This window comes from Ovis canadensis, chromosome 7, assembly GCF_042477335.2.
Source record: "Ovis canadensis isolate MfBH-ARS-UI-01 breed Bighorn chromosome 7, ARS-UI_OviCan_v2, whole genome shotgun sequence".
NCBI lineage: Eukaryota > Metazoa > Chordata > Mammalia > Artiodactyla > Bovidae > Ovis > Ovis canadensis.
Genome location: NC_091251.1, coordinates 40,390,164 through 40,409,914, shown reverse-complemented (window position 1 = coordinate 40,409,914; position 19,751 = coordinate 40,390,164). Strand labels below are relative to the sequence as shown.

Below are 19,751 nucleotides of genomic sequence, written 5' to 3'. Positions count from 1 at the left end.
CTCCTACAGCTTGGTGGGCTTTGGCTGGGCTGTTAATTGCCTAAATATTTTGTATATTTCTGTGTATCTCTCCTGCAGTCCACTTGACCAAGATAAGTCTTTGAGCCCTGTTGAATGTTTGAATCTTGCAGGCAACTAGAAACTATGGGTCAAACTATGGCTTTTTTTTTTTTTTAAACAAAAAATTACTGAGAACATTTAAAGTGCAGCACTGAGTTCATGGGTAGAAACTGCCGTCTGCACAAACAAAACATGCAGATTGATGAAGATTCTCTAGATAGTGATTTAATGCAGACTTCCTTCTTGTTTCATTTATTTTGAAAAATCGATTTCAAGTTCCTAACATCATCTAGAAGGAGTTCAATACTTCTTGCCCTCTCCCCTAATGCCTGCCTAGAGAGAAAAAACATCCAGGCTGTTTGGGGGTTTGTTTTGTTTTCTTAAGCTAAGTACTTAAACCACGAATGTTTCACAAGTACCTTCTGATGGGTTTCATTGTTTTGTTTATTTTGCTGTAGCCAGTACAAACACCTTCAAATTTCCTTCTGTAACAAATGTTTTTCAACGTCATCATCTGACTTCGCTGATGGAGCCGGTCTGCAGACCTTGCAGCCGGGTCGATTTTTGCACGGGCTTCTAGCATCGACACACAAAAGTTTACGGCTCCTTTGAGGAACCGATTTCCAAGCTAAGAGAACAAATGAAAGTGTTCGCTCATCTTTCAAAAAATATTTCTGCGCTTGATATGTTCGCCACTCTTCATCGGGTTCTCAGTCATGAATACAGAATGTGGCATCGCTTTTTCACACACGTAGGTTTTTGTCTTCCATTTCTAGAGAGTTATTTCCTTGTGTGACTTTTTATTTTCTTGATTTATTCATCTTCAACTTGCTACGGAAAACCTCTCCTAGCGACTGTTCTCTCCCTTTTAAAAGTAATCTGCATGGAAACCTTGACTTTGCATTTTAGATTTTTAGGGTCCTTTTCGGTTATTCTGCCCCCCGTTACTCCCTCTGTACACTCACAGCCGAGGCCGCCGGCATCTGAGCTGAAAGCGCCCGTGGCGGGCTAGGAGAGAAGGGTGTCATGTTGGCGACAGGCTCCTGCTGGCGGCCAGCGAGCCCGCCGAGGTTAACGGGGGCGCCGGGGTCAGCGCCCTCGAAGTTGGGGGCCTCGGGCGGAGCCGCACCGGAGCCGTGGCGACCGCTCAACCGGAGCTCCCGGCAGTCTCGCTGCCTCCACCGGAAAAGAATCGCCTAATCTGTCGCGATCCCACGGAGATCTTGCTCTTCCCTGCGCAGTCTGCCCGAAGGAGCGCGTCGCGGGGCCGACGAGAGGAAAAGCCCAGGCCTGGGGCGGAGGAGGAATGAGGGGCCGAGAGCCGGGGGGATTTCCTCCCGCGCTTCCCCCTCCAACGGGAGCGGAAAATGTGATTTGCTGTGCATTCCAGGCGCAGTTCCCTGGGGTGACCTCTCCCAGCCGGCCCGGGCGGGGGGAGCAGACAAAGAGGCGAGGCCGGCAGAGAGAGGGGACCCCGCGGGGAGGCAGGAGGGGTGCGGGGGGCGGGGGCAGTACCGGGAAAGGGGGCGGATAGCGGGTCCCGCGGCGGCGGCGGCGCCTGGCCAATGGAGAGGCGCGGCCCCGGGCGCCGCGCTCCGCCGCCGGCATTTAAACGGGAGACGGCGCGATGCCCCTCACTCGGTGCGCCCTCCGCGGACCGGGCGACCCAGTGTGCCGCAAGCGCGGTCCTCTCCGTCCCGCGGACCCCACGCGGAGCCCGGGCGGCTCTGGCCGCGGCCGCACACCGCGCCACGCGTCGAGAGCGCAGGCCCCGAAGGCCCGCCGCGTTGACAGGTGAGCGCGGAGACGCAGGCGTGTGTATGTGTGTGTGTGGGTGTGTGTGTATGTGTGTGTAGGGGTCGGGAAACGACTCCCGCGTCCCGCTCGGTGCGCGACAGCCCTTCGTGCGCGCAGGCCGAGGCCCCGCGTTCCCTGGGTGAACCCTCAAGAACCATCGCGGGGTCCTTCGTGCCCAAGGTCTTGGCTGCTTTAACCTCACCTTGGGCAGTGTGCAGGGCATGCCTGGGAAAGAGGAGGTTCAGAGCAAGAACCCGCATCCCATTGCCACCTCCCGGCGCTCCACTGATACTCTGCTAGTGTGCGTGGCAGCCACGCTTGCCAGGCGTGCCCGCCGGGTGAGGGCGCGGAGACCGTGCGTACAGAGCGCAGGAGCAGAGGGAGAATGAGCGCCGGGATTAGTGGGGAGCAGCAGGACCCTTCGGCTCGACCGCAGACGACGGGAAAAGTTGCAACGAGAGGGTTCCCTGTGTTTGAGGCGGAACTCTGGGTCTGGGGACTTCAGGGCGCGCCCGTCGGAGAGCTGTGACTGATCCTGCCGTGGGGTGGAAGATCCTGAGAATGAGCGATGTATCCATTTGCCTATCCTCAAGGTGAGATGGAGACTTGTGCCACGGCGGAGCTGCGGAGTTCAGCCGCGGCGGAAACCCGAGGGGCAGGTAACCGGACCGGTGAGGTGCGGTGAGCCGTCCGGGACGCCGAGACCCGCGAGCCCACGGTGCGCACACCGCAAATAGCACACACCAGTACTTGCGGGCTGCGCACTCTCGGGTGCTGCGTTTCCTTTTCTAGGATTCCTCCTGCCCCATGCGCGACTCGACTGAACCGCGGACGTCAGACGCTGGGCAGTGACAGTCCATCGGGTCCGCATTCCGCGAGTCCGCCCTAATTTGTGTCCGAGTGGACCCTGCAGCGTATCGCTGCGCGGACGACGCGGGACTGGCAGCGGGAGGCTGGTCCCCGGCTTGGAAGGCCAGGTCATCCTTCGTCTTCACCCGCCACTTTGCTGACGGCTATGCAGCTCACGAGCAGGGTCAGGGGCTGGTAGGGTGTCGGGGGCCGTCACCTTGCCAGTTGGAGTGATTTGTAGATTTCTGGCTTGGGAAAAACAGACGCGCCACCGTTCTGACTTGGCTTTGTCTTCGGATCCCAGCACCGCCTTGGGGGCGCCCCAGACAGGCTTTTCCCAGAGCGGGGCGCTGATAGGTACCCCGGGCGAGGCAGGGGGGCAGACAGGAGTCTCTCCGGTGAAGCCCTGCCAGCGCGCCCAGAGCTGGCCCGAAGGGGCTCCCGGCTAGAATCTGGTGGCTGCTGCCTTCTCCTCCCCTTCCGTCTCTGAAATCCCGACTCTTTTAGACAGAAATACAACCTCGAAATTAGGGGTTAAAAGTCTCTTCTTAAATGGTACAAGGGCAGAGAGGCGACCACCGGTAGGAAATTGGATCTCCGGCTGCAAAGAGCAGATCCAAGCGGTGAGCGCGTCTGTTTACGTTCCTCTTCGAGATGGTGCCAGGACACGAGTTGATTAAAATAATCTATTGTGTTAAGTGGGTCACCAGGGATTTAAACTGCCCCAGGGACCCCAGAGTAGTGGCTTTCTCTGACTGTACGCACAAGATAAATAAATAGCGGAGAAGAGTTTAAGATAACCCCCATCCCAGGGCAAGGAGTCTTCTTTCACCCCAGGGCTTTTCAGCCCCCACGTCTTTTTCTTTTCTTTTTCTTTTTGAAAGAGGGGGACTTGAAAGGGTGGACTTTTCAAAGCAACGAGGGAAAGAAGTATTTTCAGAAAACCACAGATTCTCTTCTTCTCTCTGGTACACTCCAGCTTACAACAGTAGGGGATCCAGTAACCATCACTGAATAAATTGCACACTCCAAATTGTTAGTATTAATTAATTATTTAAGGGCTCTCTAGAACTTGGATGCTGGGTGTCGTGTTGTAGTGTGTGTATGTGTGTGGATGTGTGTTTGTGTGTGTGTGTGTGTTTAACCCCCAGGTCATTGTAGGAATTAAAGTGTTTTGTAAACTTTGTAATTTCACAGGTTTCTTATTTTCTTAAAAGTTCATTTTGAGTGAAATGTTTTGCTAACCCATGCACAATCTATGGGAAATTCAAGTTGGCTAACCTAGTGGTTACACAGGGGAGAGTAGAAACCTGTTACATCCCCACATCTCTGAATGGAAGCTGCCTGCCTTGTCTTTATACTGAAGCCCTTAAGGTTGAAGTATTAAAAATGATATAATGCCAAGAAATTTTATGCCACAAACCCCTCTCCCAAGAAATGCTTGTCAGCAGCAAAGCAGTGCAGAACAAAGTGAAGGACAGATGGAAAACCTAAACCTTCTATGGAAAAGGCATGGGACAGGTAGGGGAGGTGACTTAGCATCCAACTGAAAGGCACAGACCAGGCCAGTGTTATCAGCCTATGTCTTGCATCTGCAAGGAATTGTCTTTACTTTTAACATATGCTCTTAGAAATGTGAAGTGCAACAGTATTTCCTGGGATCAGAAAGGTTTTTTTCTGATGAGCAAAACAGAGAATTATTTGAGTTACAATATTCGTCAAATTTGATTGCATTAGAAACAAGTCCATGTGCCCCTTATTAAATACTGTGCTGTGTGTCTGTAGAATAGTTCTTAAGGACATGTGCTTGGGGGCTCAGAAGAATGGGACTCAAACCCCGACTTCCCCATGAGTCTAGATTCCCTGGTCAGTAAAAGGAAGATGGTATTATCTACCTCCTGTTTTGTTGTGAAAAATCAGTTATAAAGTTCTGTCAAAATTGCGTATTTTGCCTCACATAGGGTTTAAAAATATAGGTAGCTCTTATTATGAGTGGTGGCATTTGGAGAGGCAGTAACATTTTAGGACTTCAAGGTGTACCGTAAGATGATTTTGAAATTAAATCCCAAGACCTGCTCACACAGAGATCAACACACACCTTTTACTACAACACAGAATCTCTGATTTGGCTGTCTCTCAATTGTGCCACTTAGTAAACATTTAACATTCATTACTTTCCAACTTCTTTCCTGTTGACCACAAAAAATTGTATACTATCGTTAACTTCACCAAAAAAAAAAAATCTTCCAAGAGCCTGGAGAGCCCGTGAGTTGCTTCTCTATGCCCTCTATGATGTTGGACCCCAGCCTGACTTAGCCTGAGTGGTCTTCAACATAGAAAAGATGCAGATAGTGTGTTTGCAGTACACACAGGTGAGATTTATCCTCTACTAGTTTGCCAACTATTTTGGCACAAATTGTCTGAAAACAGAAAATCAACCCAGTAGATTCTTTAGAACATCACTGCTTAATTTCTAAAATTTGACCATCTTTCTAAAAATTAAAGATCCGATTAAAAATGTTTGTCCTTAAAGATTTAATCCTAAGAGAAAGAAATAGGGTCTTCTATAATTGGGCCTGCACTTAGAGCCTTTGCTGTCATTTCCATCTTTTTCTTTTTTTTTTTTTTTAATGCTGGTAAATAATTTGCTGTCACGCCTGTTGAATAGCTTTCTAAAACATTGATCAGACATTCAGCCACAGACATCTGGCTTGCTGATCGTTGTCTCCTCACTGTTAATCCCACTCAGCACTCCATTTAACTGATTACAAGCAGGTTGGTTAGCTAAAATGAGAAATACAGCGAGAAGAGTGCTGAAAGGAGCTGGCCTAAACTTTCCCAAAGACACTGAGGATATTAGAAACAGGTTACATACACATAGCACTTTTATTCCTCAGTCCCAAGAATTAGAGGATTCTATTGTTATGGCCTGGTGAAGGTTAGAATAAATCACCATGACCTGCACAGGACAATAGTGGCTGATATGGGTTATCTTTGGGCAGATGTTTGCTTTTGATCACTCACGGTAACCTGAAGGAAAGCATCAGGGAGAGAAGACATACTTTGAGAGTATCTATGTCAGGGGAGGACAGTGGTAAAGGGGAAAAAAACGTAGGGGTGGGTGGGTCTTGCTGGTGGGAAACAGTTGCAGAGAAAACTCACAATGAAAATATAATCACATGATTTGGTGAAGCAGAAATGCATTGAGGGGCAGCCTTTGGAAAGAAGAATATTATCTGCAAAGGAGAAATAAGGGAGATCTTTGTAGGTGCCTAATGCACTCTGGGTCCATGAGTTGCAGCTTTAATTTAATAATGTGAGTGGATCATTTCAGAATGCAAGTTACCAGAAATGTTTTCAGCTCATAGTTGAATATGGGTGATAATCCATAAGACCTAAATCTGGGTTGGCCTTTGCTTCAATTTTTTATAACGGGGCACTCTGCTAGATGTCAAGGTGAAGAATTTATCTGCAAGAAATTTACATTTTCTTGGTTTCCCTCATGTCTAGATATTTACAGATTGCAAATTATTTAGTGACAATACAGTTGGAATTTCAAGAACACATCAGTCCTATTTCCTTCAAAGCATGATCAAGATCATTTGGTGTGGGGGGAGGCTGAATGATTGACCACGATGACTTGACAGAGCCCTGGTACTACTGCTAAGTATAGTTTTCATCCCCCCGGCGCCCCACCCCCCACCTTACTCATGTGGGACATGCAGAGTTCTCAGAGCATTGCTCTAAGAAGTTGAGGTCTCTGTTGACTGAGATTCATAAAGTGTTTTTTTTTTCTTCTCTTCAAATAACTAGTTATAAGATTTAAGAACTCAAAAGCTGAAGATATTAAAGAGTAAGCTTTAAATTTCTATGTAGCCATTTCATAATATTTTTTCACACATAATCTTATTTTGAGAAAAAATTTACTTTTCTTAAAAAGAATCTGTCACTCTAGACCCCTTTTTCTTATGGGGTTTGCACACTCCCATAGGAACAGGAAGTTGGTCCAAATTAAAGCAGAAAACCACAGTTGACTAATTTTGAATTTACTGCTTTACTCTTGGTTTCTGCCCAAGTGAATCCAATGGCTTCAATGGGAAAATAAACCCCACGGTGTTCTCCAGGGACCTGGTAAAAAGTAGTGAGTATTTGGAGTTTTCCTAGAAAAAGGAAGAGAAGTATTAAGAAGCTCCCAAGGCTAGAAGGAGACAGAAATCAAAAACTGGCTCTGCTCATCAGCTTGTGGGAATGCATTTTAAATGCAAAGAACAGAAGTTTTGCTGGTCAATGTGGTCCATGACAATCATCATTAAATAAAAGAGCCTACTCTGCCAGGAATGAAAGAGGAGGTAATGAATAAGCCCTTAGAACTCTCAAACTTGGTTTTATTTAATGTCAGATGGAAAAATGCCAGATAAGAAAAGATGAATATAAAGAAGGTCCTACGCGGTGAAGAGAAAGAAAACTGCATTTTTTGGATAGATGTTTGTAGGTAGGGCTGGCCCCATGACCCCATGACTCGAACCTGTCCTGTGAAGTCATCATACATTCCTGGTCAAGTCTCAGATTGGCCTCTGTGACGCTGGCTCTGTAGTCTTGCTCTGGAGGCTTCAGTTTTTCTCGAAGCCCCTTTTAGGAGTGATGGGGAAGATACGGCTGTCTTATGTGCTCCTCTTGGAAATGCGCAGAGACTGAATTTTAGTTTAGATCCTGGCCTGGAATTGAGTGAAGAACAGAAACTTTGAAAGCTTCCCAAATTCACACTGTATTTGCTCAGGAGACTGGATTGTCATAGCTCAAGTTGTCCTGGTCTCTGGAGAAAATCAGACTGTTTTGTAACTGGGTTGTCCTCATGAGCAATTTTTTTTAAAGACAAAACAAGGAAATTAATTTTTTGTTGTTGGTGAGGCCAAAAAGGCTCTGTTTAAAGAACAGGGATGTTGTAACATAAACTGACAAAAGCCAGGGAGTCTGTAGTCAGAGCGGGAGCTAAATGTCACTATCAGCTGCAAACTTGAACTTGCCCAAAAGTATTAGGTTAATGTTTAAAAGGTGCCATTTAAGAATATCTTGATTTTCATATTTAATTGTCTTAATTTGACATTATCCTTAGGGTTGCATGGTCTTTACTACAGGACTTGCCCTTTAGAGGATGTAGATTCTACCCTGCCTTTGTCTTTGAAAGGTTAACTGTTGCAGCTACTAATTCCAGCCTGTATTGTTCCTAGGGGGGTGTGATGAGGTTACTGTTCAATTGCACTTAGTGGTTATCATGTGTCACCCTGGTGGTCAGAAGGGAGCAGGCAAATGGGTGCTTCACAGCTGTGTCCTTGGGTTCAGAACCACAATGGCAGTACAAGACAGGGGAAGCCTCGGGATCCATCAGGCTCGCTGTTATAGCCTGAAGAGGGAGGCTGTGAATTTGAAACTGCACTCATTGAAAAGAAAATCCTTTCACATTTTCACAGCACCTTCCATGCCCCATAGCTGTGGGTACCACAGACCTTGCTGTTCCAAGCTTGTTAGAAAGGCAGACCCACTGAATGACAATCTGCATTGTAACGATATCCCCGGGTGATTGTCTGCAAAGTCAGGTCCGAGAAGTACTGTCCCAGGAGAATCTTAATACTCTGATGCTTCTCTCTTGCACCCTCCTTTTGAAAAATACATGTCTCCTGTTCTTCCTTCTCTGTCTGCCCCCACCTTCCTTGAATATAGTGCTTTGAAATAGTCTTCTTTTCTCTGATTTACATGCCTCATTCCATTCATTTTTCTCTCTCTCCATCTTTGCTTTTCCCCCCCTTTTTTTTTTCTTTTTGGTCAGTTTTCCTATAGCCTCCTCTTCTCTTATTTTAATTTTTTGCCATTGTTCATATGCCGTTGTTCCTTCTGACCCATATCTAACTGCAGACCCAGTCATAATAATTCACTATCATAAACTTATTCAACATATCTCTGCACTTACCTATGTAAATATTTGCACACACCTGTTTTCTTGTGCCCACTTTCTACCTTGTAAATTTCATATACACATCCATGCACATACACACGTATATGTGAAGGACATGTTTCATCATTTGGAAGTATATCATGGTATTTGTTGTTGTTCAGTTGCTAAGTTGTGTCCGACTCTGCAACCCCATGGATTACAGCACACCAGGCCTCCCTGTCCTTCACTGTCTCCCAGAGTTTGCTCAGATTTATGTCTGTTGAGTTGGTGATGCTTTCTAACCATCTCATCCTCTGCCAGCCCCTTCTCCTTTTGCCTTCAAACTTTCCCAGCATCAGGGTCTTTTCCAGTGAGTCAGCTCTTCAGTGGTCAAAGTATTAGAGCATCAGCTTCAGCATCAGTCCTTCCAATGAATATTCAGGGTTGATGTCCCTTAGGGTTGACTGGTTTGATCTTCTTGCAGTCCAAGGGATTCTCAAGAATCTTCTCCAGCACCACAATTCAAAAGCAGCAATTCTGCAGTCTGCCTTCTTTATGGTCCAACTCTCACATCCATAGATGACTACTGGAAAAACCATAGTTTTGACTATATGGACCTTTGTCATCAAAGTGATATCTTTGCTTTTTAATATGCTGTCTATGTTGTCATAGCTTTTGTTCTAAGAAGCAAGCATCTTTTAACTTCATGGCTGTAGTCACCATCCACAGTGATTTGGGAGCCCAGGAAGAGAAAAATCTGTCCCTGCTTCTACTTTTTCACCTACTATTTGCCATGAAGTGATGGGACTGGATGGCACGATCTTTATTTTTTTAATGCTGAATCTCAAGCCAGCTTTTTCACTCTCTTCTTTCATCCTCATCAAGAGATTCTTTAATCCCTGTTCACTTTCTGCCATTAGAGGAGTATCATCTGTATATCTGAGGTTATTTCTCCTGGCAGTCTTGATTCCAGCCTGTGATTCATCTAGCCCAGCATTTTGCACCATGTACTCTGCATATAGTTAAATAAGCAGAGTGACAATACACAGCCTTGTCCTCCTCCTTTCCCAGTTTAGAACCAGTCAGTTGCTCCATGTCCAGTTCTAACTGTTGCTTCTTGACCCACATACAGGTTTCTCAAGAGACAGGTAAGGCAGTCTGGTACTTCCATCTCTTTAAGAATTTTTCAGTTTGTTGTGATCCAAACTATCAAAGGCTTTAGCATAGTCAATGAACCAGAAGTAGATGCTTTTCTGGAATTCCCTTCCTTTCTCTATGATCCAACAAATGTTGGCAGTTTGATCTCTGGTTCCTCTTCCTTTTCTAAATCCTGGTTGTACATCTGGAAGTTCTTGGTCCAGGTACTGCTGAAGCCTAGCTTGAAGGATTTTGAGCAGAGTGACCTTGCTAGCATGTGAAACACACAATTGTGCAGTAGTCTGAACATTCTTTGGCAATGCCCTTCTTTGGGATTGGAATGAAAACTGACCATTCCCAGTCCTGTGGCCAATGCTGAGTTTTCTAAACTTGCTGACACACTGGAGGCTTCCCTGGTGGCTCAGACAGTAAAAAATATGCCTGCAATGCAGGAGACCTCAGGAAGATCCCCTGGAGAAGGGAATGACTACCCATTCCAGTATTCTTGCCTGGAGAATTCCATAGCCAGAGGAGTCTGGCAGGCTACAGCCCATGGGGTCTCAAAGAATCTGACACGACTCATGACTGAGCAACTTTTTTCGAGTGCAACACTTTAACAGCATCAACTTTTAGAATTTTAAATAGCTCAACTGGAATTCCATCACCCCCATTCACTTACTTTACACTTCAGGATGTCCGGCTCTAGGTGAGTGACCACACCATCATGGTTACCTGGTCATTAAGACCTTTTCTCTACAGTTCTTCTGTGTATTCATGTCACCTTTTCTTAATCTCTTCTGTTTCTGGGATGTCCTTACCATTTCTGTCCTTTATCATGCCCATCCTTGCATGAAATGTTCCCTTTATATCTTGAAGAGATTTCTAATTCTTCCCGTTCTATTTTTTCCTCTATTTCTTTGCATTTTTCTCTTAAGCACCCTGTTCTTTTTTTTTTTAAATTTTTCCCTTGTTATTCTCTGTAACTTTGCATTCATTTGGGTATATCTTTCCCTTTACCCTTGCCTTCTCTTCTTTTCTCAGCTATTTTAAAGCCTCCTAAGAAAACCATTTGCCTTCTTGCATTTCTTTTTCTTTGGGATGGTTTTGGTCACTGCCTGTTGTACAATGTTATGAACCTCCAATCGTGGTTCTTCAGGCACTCTACCAGATCTAATACCTTGAATCTATTGATCACCTCCACTGTATAATCATAGGGATTTGATTTAGGTCATACCTGAATGATATAGTGGTTTTCCCTACTTTCTTCAGTTTAAGCCTGAATTTTGCAATGAGGTGCTCATGATCTGAGCCACAGTCAGCTCCCAGTCTTATTTTTGCTGACTGGATAGAGCTTCTCCATCTTCAGCTGCAAAGAACACAATCAGTCTGATTTCATTATTGACCATTTGGTGATGTCCATGTGTAGAACTATCTCTTGGGTTGTTGGAAAAGAGTGCTTGCCATGACCAGCATGTTCTCTTGACAAATCTCTGTTAGCCTTTGCCCTGCTTCATTTTGTACTCTAAGGCCAAACTTGCCTGTTACTCCAGGTACCTTTCGACTTTACTTTTGCATTCCAATCCCCCATGATGAAAAGGACATTTTCTTTTTTTTTGGTGTTAGTTCCAGAAGGTGTTGTCAGTCTTCACAGAACTGGTCAACTTCAGCTTCTTCAGCACCAGTGGTTGGGGCATAGACTTGGATTACTATGATGTTGAATGGTTTGCCTTGGAAATGAACCAAGATCATTCTGTCATTTTTGATCATTCTGTCCAAGTACTGCATTTCAGATTCTTTTGTTGACTATGAAGGCTACTCAATTTCTTCTAAGGGATTCTTGCCCACAGTAGTAGATATAATGGTCAATTAAAGTTGCCCATTCCGGTCCATTTTAGTTCACGGATCTCTAAGATGTTGATGTTCAATCTTGCCATCTCCTGCCTGACCATGTCCAATTTACCTTGATTTGTGGACCTAACATTCCAGGTTCCTATGTAATATTGTTCTTTATAGCACTGGAGTTTACTTTCACCACCAGACACATCCCACAACTGCAAGTCATTTCTGCTTTGGCTCAGCCACTTCATTCTTTCTGAAGCTACTAGTAATTGCCCTCTGCTCTTCCCCCGTAGCCTACTGGACACCGTCTGACCTGGGCAGGTGGGGGGAATCATATTCTGGTGTCATATCTTTTTGCCTTTTTTGTATGGCTCACGGGTGGGTTCCCTGGTGGCTCAGTGGTTTAGAATCTCCTTGCAGTGCAGGAGACTCAGGAGATGCAGGTTCTGTTCCTGGGTTGGGAAGATCCCCTGTAGGAGGAAATGGCAACCCACTCCAGTATTTTTGCCTGGAGAATCCCATGAACAGAGGAGCCTGGTGGGCCACAGTCCATAGAGCCGCAAAGAGTCTAACACGACTGAGTGATTGAACACACACGCACACTGTTCATGGGATTTTCAGGCAAGAATACTGGAGTGGGTTGCTATTTCCTGCTGCAGGAGATCTACCCCTACCCAGGGATTGAACCTGTGTCTCCTGAGTCTCCTGCATTGGCAGGCAGATTCTTTACCACTCAGCCACCTTAGAATTCCCAGTTGAGTCCGCATCTTGGCTTATTTGCTGTATAACTCTGGATGAGCTAATTCATGGCTTCATGGGTCAGAGGGTAATGAGAATAGCAGTACCTAATTCCTGGAGATATTGTGAAAACAAAAGAAATCACTTACATCAAGTGTTTACCAAGTGCCTGATAAAATACTGGCTGTTTTATTAATGCTTTTGTTAATTAACTTTTCCATTTTTCATGCCTCCTCTCTCTGTCTCCTCTCTTTAGCATGAGCCGCACAGCCTACACTGTGGGAGCCCTGCTTCTCCTCTTGGGGACCCTGTTGCCAGCTGCTGAGGGGAAAAAGAAGGGGTCCCAAGGGGCTATTCCCCCACCAGACAAGGCCCAGCACAATGACTCCGAGCAGACTCAGTCTCCCCAGCAGCCTGGCTCCAGGAACCGAGGGCGGGGCCAGGGGCGGGGCACTGCCATGCCCGGAGAGGAGGTGCTGGAGTCCAGCCAGGAGGCCCTGCATGTGACTGAGCGCAAATACCTGAAGCGAGACTGGTGCAAAACCCAGCCGCTGAAGCAGACCATCCACGAGGAGGGCTGCAACAGCCGCACCATCATCAACCGCTTCTGCTACGGCCAGTGCAACTCCTTCTACATCCCCAGGCACATCCGGAAGGAGGAGGGCTCCTTTCAGTCCTGCTCCTTTTGCAAGCCCAAGAAATTCACCACCATGATGGTCACGCTCAACTGTCCTGAACTCCAGCCACCCACCAAGAAGAAGAGGGTCACGCGTGTCAAGCAGTGTCGTTGTATATCCATCGATTTGGATTAAAGCCAGGCACACCCAGCCTGTCCTTGGGATGCAGGCCCCAGGCGGGCCCAGAGACAGACCTCAATCAACCTGATTCTTTCTTGGCTTAAACCTAGCGGCGAGAAGGACCACCAGCTGCCTCCTCCCAGGAGCCTGCTAGTGGGTAGTTTGTGTGCCTGAGTGTTTGTGGGTGCCTGTGGGTGTTTGCAGACACCAGAGGAAACACAGTCTCTGCTAGAGGGCACTTCCTAGTATGTAAATGTATCTGCTTCCTTGCAGGATGACACAGAAAACCCAAGCTACTACCCCAGGCACTTTGGGGGGAGGGGGTGGTGGGCAGGCTGCGGTCTGGGTCTGCCTTGGTCTTCCACATGCCCTCCTGGGGACCAGATCCTCCCTTCCAAATGAATATTAATGGAGAGGCTTCTCTGAGGGCAGGAGACCTGTTTTGTGCTGCCCTGGCCTTGGACAAGATGTTTTACCCTGTGCTTGCTTCCCTCCTTTCTCTTCCCTCTCACAGTCCATCCCTTCTTAGGATCTCAGTGACTATTTCTGTCCACCACCTTCCCTGTCAAGGGTTCTAAAGCAACTTGCTCGATCATAGATGCAAATGTTTCCTATTTGGGGAAGACCTTTCAGACTCTGGGGGAAGCTGATGGTGCAAGGGCAAGAAGAATAGAGGGCTGAGAGAAGAGAGAGATGGCAGGTGAGGCCCAGTTGGTCCAGCAAAATTCAGGCGGGAGATGGGCAGAGTGTGGAAAGGCCAGCCTCCAAACACAGTGAGACCCATGCTTTAGCAAATTTTCCCCTGATGTTTAAAGAAGAGAAATAGAATTGCCAAAAAATCATTAACTTTGGCAGTCACTGTGACTGTTGAAATTAGCTGTAACTCAATACCAAACTTAAAACATAAATATTGACCACTCCTATTTTCAGAACCAAGTGAGTGAAACCAAAACAGCCCCTCCTGCTTTGCCCCTCAGATGGACAAAAGATGTAATTCAGAAACTCCTACACAGGAATAGGAAAAAGACAAAAACCTCATAAGCAAAAGGTCTTAGTATCTGTCCTTTCAGCTGAGTTATCATCACCTTTTCCCCGGTTCATTGTTTCTGTGTGGTGCTTCTGAGAACCACAGTCCTGTTGGATAAATATACTGTCTTTGCTGAGTGTACCTGACAGTGAGGGACCCGGCTGAGATAAGAGAGTTTAGGGCCTGCTCCTTTCCACTCATTTGGGGTCGGTTTTAGCCATCGTTAGGAGACTGAGCCGGAGAAGGCAATGGCAACCCACTCCAGTATTCTTGCCTGGAGAATCCCAGGGACGGGGGAGCCTGGTGGGCTGCCGTCTATGGGGTCACACAGAGTCGGACACGACTGAAGTGACTTAGCAGCAGTAGCAGCAGCAGCAGGAGACTGAGCTGGAGAACAGAGCAGAGTAAGGCAAGGAAGGCAATTGCTTCTGGGTAAGGAGTAGTTAAAAGGCAGGGAGGAGATGTAAGGCCTATGACCTGCATTCTTCCTTCACCCTCTGAGGATCTAAGGGAAACCCCAGTTAAGAAATCAGAGCATTTGTGTGCATTAGTTGTCATACTGCTGGTAGGATTTATGTAACATTATAGCCACTCGGAACCTACCGGTAGTTGCTGTTCTCTGATTAAACTTGGGTTATTTGCAATGCCTATTTAGGATTTATCTAATGGCCAAAGTGCAGGGTGGGGAAACCTTCCTGCATTTTGGATTTGGCCAACCTGCTTTCTTCAAGCCTGAGCTTTTATATGTAAACCACCCCACCCCCGTACTCTTTTTGCCTGCATCTTCTCAATCTAACCAGCCAAGTCATGTGTAACATGGGAAACAAACACCATGGACTTGCATTTAGGCTGCCCATGAAGGCTCTCGCGTTCAAAGAATCATTGCAACTAAAGAGGCTGCTTTTATTTTATTTTTGTTTTGGTCCAGTGCTCTCCCCACTAACAACTAAATAGGAACCATACTTTGAAGCAGAAAGTCATCTTGAACACCCAAAATATTGAGTCTAATTTTAAAACGTTGGAACTCACTACTGATGATTCTACACTAGGAGAATTTGTGCTAACACATAGTCTGTGCATTTCACATCCACGGTAGCCCCTGCCCCAAATCCTTCTATCGTCCACATCCTCCAACAGCAAAGCACAGAATGGATTTAATTAACCATGCAAATACTAAGCTAGAATTTTGAGGGTGGGAGAGAAGAAAGGGGAAGGAGCTGAAAATATACAACCACACTAGAGAGGAAAAATGACATTCAGAACCAGCAGACACCAAATCTCTCTTGTTTTAACTGCCACAAGCTTGCAATTTTGTTAAAAAAGAGATGACTTAAGTTGGCAGCAGGAATCTTCTTTTAGTAGCTTGTACCACAGTTTTGCATGTAAGTTGGATTTGGCTAAAGTGAAGAGAATTTGCTCAAAATGAACTTCACTGGGATAATAAGCAACATAATTGCCCTAAAAGCACAGCACTACCCAAAGAAGGGGATGTCTGCTTTTCTTTTTGTGCCTATATTAAAACTAGCCCAAGTCCCGTGCATCTTCCAACATTTATTGAAAGTGCCATATCTGTTAATATTGTATTGGAGTCACTGATGATGTAATGATATGTTTTTTTCATTACTATAGTAGAATTTTTATGGCAAGATACTTGTGATCTAGATCTTTCCTATTAAAATAATGCCAAACACCAAATATGAATTTTATGATGTACACTTTGTGCTTGGCATTAAAAGAGAAAAACACACATCCTGCATCTGTAAGTTGTTTTTTGTTATTGTAGTTCTGCAAAGTTAAAAAATGTAAGTGAATAATCTGGAGGAAAGGATAATTTCCACTGTGTGGAATGTGAATAGTTAAACAAAAAGTTATGGTTATTTAATGTAATTATTAACTCAAATCCTTTGGTCACTGTGATTTCAAGCATTTTTTTTTTCTCCTTAATATAACTTCCTCTGAGTTGAGCAAAGAAGAAGCTGGCACATTGTACGTTGTTGGAGGTTTTTATCAGGTCAGAGGGAAACAATAAAATCTTGACACATCTGAACTTGCTTATAGAGTCAAGACCTGAGCTTTTATTTTTATAATTGAATGTTCCTTAAAGGTTAACATTTCTGAGGCATCCTAAGAGAGATCTTAAATGTTATTTTGGAAGAATTAAATATGCATATACTAATAGCAAATAATAATGAATTGTCCACAAGTCCGTTTATGGAGAAAGTCTAAAGTAAAAAATGTATGTACAGAACATTTATAAATGACAAGTTAATGCTAAAGAGTGAAAGTAGTTCTACTGATTTGTCATTCTCAATATATTTAATATCAACTGCATTATGTATTATGTCTGCTTTAATCATTTGAAAAACAGAATTATGATGACTATGATCAAGGTCCTTTGCTGTCTATGAGGATAAAGGGGGGATTTGGTAGTCTCATAAAAGCTAATTTGGTGGAAAGCAAAGTTTTATGAATCTGTAACTAGAATTTAACTTCACCCCAATAATGTTATATATAACCTTTCCCAAAGAACAGCCAATAAATTGAACCTCTTCTCTGTGTGTGTGTTTCACTGGTAGTGTTCACAGGATAGAGCTGGGGCAGGGACTCATTTGTTGTCATGGGAAGTGAGGTAGAAAATAGATCATGAGCTCTCTTGTGATCTGAAAAGAAATTTATTTCCTTCATTCACACTTTCCAGATCTCGCTTGATTTCAGGACACCTCAGGCAATGGCAGTTAGAGGTAGGGGAAAGCTGGTGAGCAGTAAAAAGTACCAACCTCTTCCCCAGAGCCAGAAGGAAGAGTTAAAATGCTTCTGAGAAGCCTTCAGATAGTGGAAGAATCGTCACGCTGAAATGGTAATAGCTTTATTCTTGAGGTATTCAAGGGAAGAGGGGGAGAAAGATTTGGGGCTCAGTAGAAGAAGGAGCTTTCTAATAATGAGAGTGATTCGGCAATGCACTGAGCTATCTTTGAGATATAGTCAACTCCCTTGGAAATATTAAAACATATACTTGATATCATTTGATAGGGATTTGAGACATTGTGAGTTATTGCCCTGGTTATGCAACTGAATGAATGGATTTCTGACGTCCCTTCCTACTTAGGTGTGCAATACAGGATTGCTGCTACGTTTTGGTGCTCTAACAGTGATAATGAAAATGCCTATGCCAGACACTGTCAAGGATTTTAATTATTTTCCACTTAATTTTCATAGTGACTCAACAATGTGTGTACCATTATGATCACTGCTAGGAAATAGTGAATTCTTGTCTTACTACAGCACCTATGCCCTTAAACACTGGAAAGTTGTGAGATTTTTCAGCTTACCAGTTTGTTCTTTTAAGGATAGAGCGCATCAGTTTAAAAACAGATCCAGTCTTGACTATTTGCATCTAATGATCAAGGCCACCCTGAAGTTGTATTGGTATCATCATCCTGATGGCATCATCAGGAACTCCTGTTCTGAAGCATTCAAAGTCTATTTGCCACCTCTTTTTGTCATGGCCTCCTTGGACTTAGAGGGGAAAAAAAGTGGCAAGTCCCCAAAAGACAGTGTCCTCAGAAAAATCACAGGCACACCTAGGAGATAATATCTGGACAGGGTTTGAAAAGGTAGTGGGACTGGAAAGAGAAATATGTTCTAGGTTTCAAAAAAGTATGTAATAGGACATATGCAAAAATGTTGGAGTGAGAGGCATTGAAAATTCTTTCCTCCATAAAATCTTTGGAAGTCTGCAAAAATAGAATCAGATATTTAGAACTCTGGAAATTTACCTAAAAACTTGCAGCAGTCTGAGTGCTTATTGAAGAGAAAGGCTGAATATCTGTAACAATAGTAAGCCTTGTCATATTGTAACTTGCCGTACGTATTCTCATCTCCCTCTCCAGTTTCGTAGAAGTCTTGAAACCAACAGCCTGCAATTATGATAAGCACCAGCAGTCTGACAGTCACTGGGAGAGGTAGTATGGGAATTGAGTTCTTTGAAAACCAAATACCCAGAGAATGGTAATTATTTGACCTGTCTGTCAGGCCCTGGAGGCCCCACTTGCAAAGGTATCTTTACTTGACCTAATTGGAAACTGCCTAGTGTGAAAAGCCCTGTTGAAAACAATTAGAGGCAATTGATTATTTTTGTGGCCGCCTGAGGCAGTGGATAGCAATTGGGCTCACAATAGGTTAAACAAAAAGCTTAAAAAGGAGACTGTACAATGACATTTTGGGGGACTTTGGAAAAGCTTCAACGTATTACTGGGAATCTAGAAAGCCAAATCATGTATAAGGCTATGTGCCTGCCCAAGGCTGTGAATAAGCTCAGGAAGAATCTGAGCAGGCCATAAGGTCTTACCTCAGGCTGACCCTGAGGCTCTGCACAGGCAGAAAGCTAAGGCAGGGCTGTCAGCTACCTGGCTGAGTATTGAAGGTGTGCCCCAATATTCACACAGAGCCCCTCAGCAAAGACTGGAATGGAAGACTTACTGGTTCCAAGTATTTGAGGAAATTACTGTTCAGCGCTATTAGCTGAACACTAAGATAGCCAAGCAGAGGCTTTAGTGGCCATACACAACACAAAATATAGACTTTACACAATTAGCTTGGAAAAGTTTCTAAAGAATGAAATAAATAATAACAAACAGCAGCAACAACAAATCCTGGGGAGAGGGAGAGAGACTGATTTCAAAAGTCACCACCTCATATTATTTAAAATGCCCACTTTTCAACAGAAAATTGAAACATGCAAAAAATAAAATCCAAGAAAGAATGGCCCATACATAAGAAAAAAAAAAAAAAACAGTCCCCTAGAAAGCTCAGACATTAGACAAAAGCTTTGTCAACTTTTTAAATATGTTCAAGAACTGAGAAAAACCATTTCTAAAGAATCTAAGGAAAACAGAATGAAATCTCACTAAATTTGTAATGTCAGTAAAGAGATAGAAATTATTGTAAAAAATAGAAAATTTGAAGCTGAAAAGTGTTATAAGTAAAATAAAAATTTTACTAGAGGGGCTGCACAGCAGATTTGAGCCAGCAAAAGAAAATTAAGAAACCTTTACCTAGACTCATGAGAGAAAGACTACTACATCAGGAAAAGAGGGAATACCATTATGAAACTTACAGAAATGAAAAGGACTATAAGAGAATACCATGAACAATTGCATGCCAACCAATTAGATAACTGAGGAAATGGACAAATTTCTAATATAAGAAAGTCTCATTCCATTTTTTTGATGTTTGACTACTAAAATCTTTTAAGCCTCACTCCTCTCTTCCCCTTATGCCCCACATCTAATAAAGCTGATAAGAAAGCCCAGGTTCTCTTCCATTTGCCTCTGATGAGATGGTTAAACCAAACAAGGCCCATCTCCTCCAGGTGGGAGCTCTCATTCCCGCATCATTCTCTAACCACCATAAAAACTCCACGTCAGCTTCCTTCTCCTGCTCTCTCAAGCCATCTTTCAGACCAGGTTGGGAGGCCTGCCCTGTTCTCTACAGAAAGCCTCTTTATGTAAGTAATAAATCTTTTCATATACTCTTGGGATGTTTGTGATGTTATCGGTCTGAACCAAACTTTAGGTAA

At 44.4% G+C, this 19,751-nt stretch overlaps 1 protein-coding gene across 1 annotated transcript; it reads left to right on the top strand.

The window, feature by feature from the left end:
• The first annotated feature begins 1,499 nt into the window (after nt 1–1,499).
• GREM1 (gremlin 1, DAN family BMP antagonist) lies at nt 1,500–16,731 on the top strand. The gene is made up of 2 exons (XM_069595981.1): nt 1,500–1,854; nt 12,606–16,731. The coding sequence occupies exons 1-2, from the start codon at nt 1,688–1,690 to the stop codon at nt 13,159–13,161; spliced, it is 723 nt and encodes a 240-aa protein (XP_069452082.1). The 5' UTR covers nt 1,500–1,687; the 3' UTR covers nt 13,162–16,731.
• The last annotated feature ends 3,020 nt before the right edge of the window (nt 16,732–19,751 follow it).

What these genes read in the sequence shown, in the direction of transcription:
- GREM1 (XM_069595981.1), top strand. Translation starts at nt 1,688, where the DNA reads ATGCCCCTCACTCGGTGCGCCCTCCGCGGACCGGGCGACCCAGTGTGC. An exon ending in AAGGCCCGCCGCGTTGACAG is followed by an intron (nt 1,855 to 12,605) that starts GTGAGCGCGGAG and finishes TCCTCTCTTTAG; the next exon opens with CATGAGCCGCACAGCCTACA.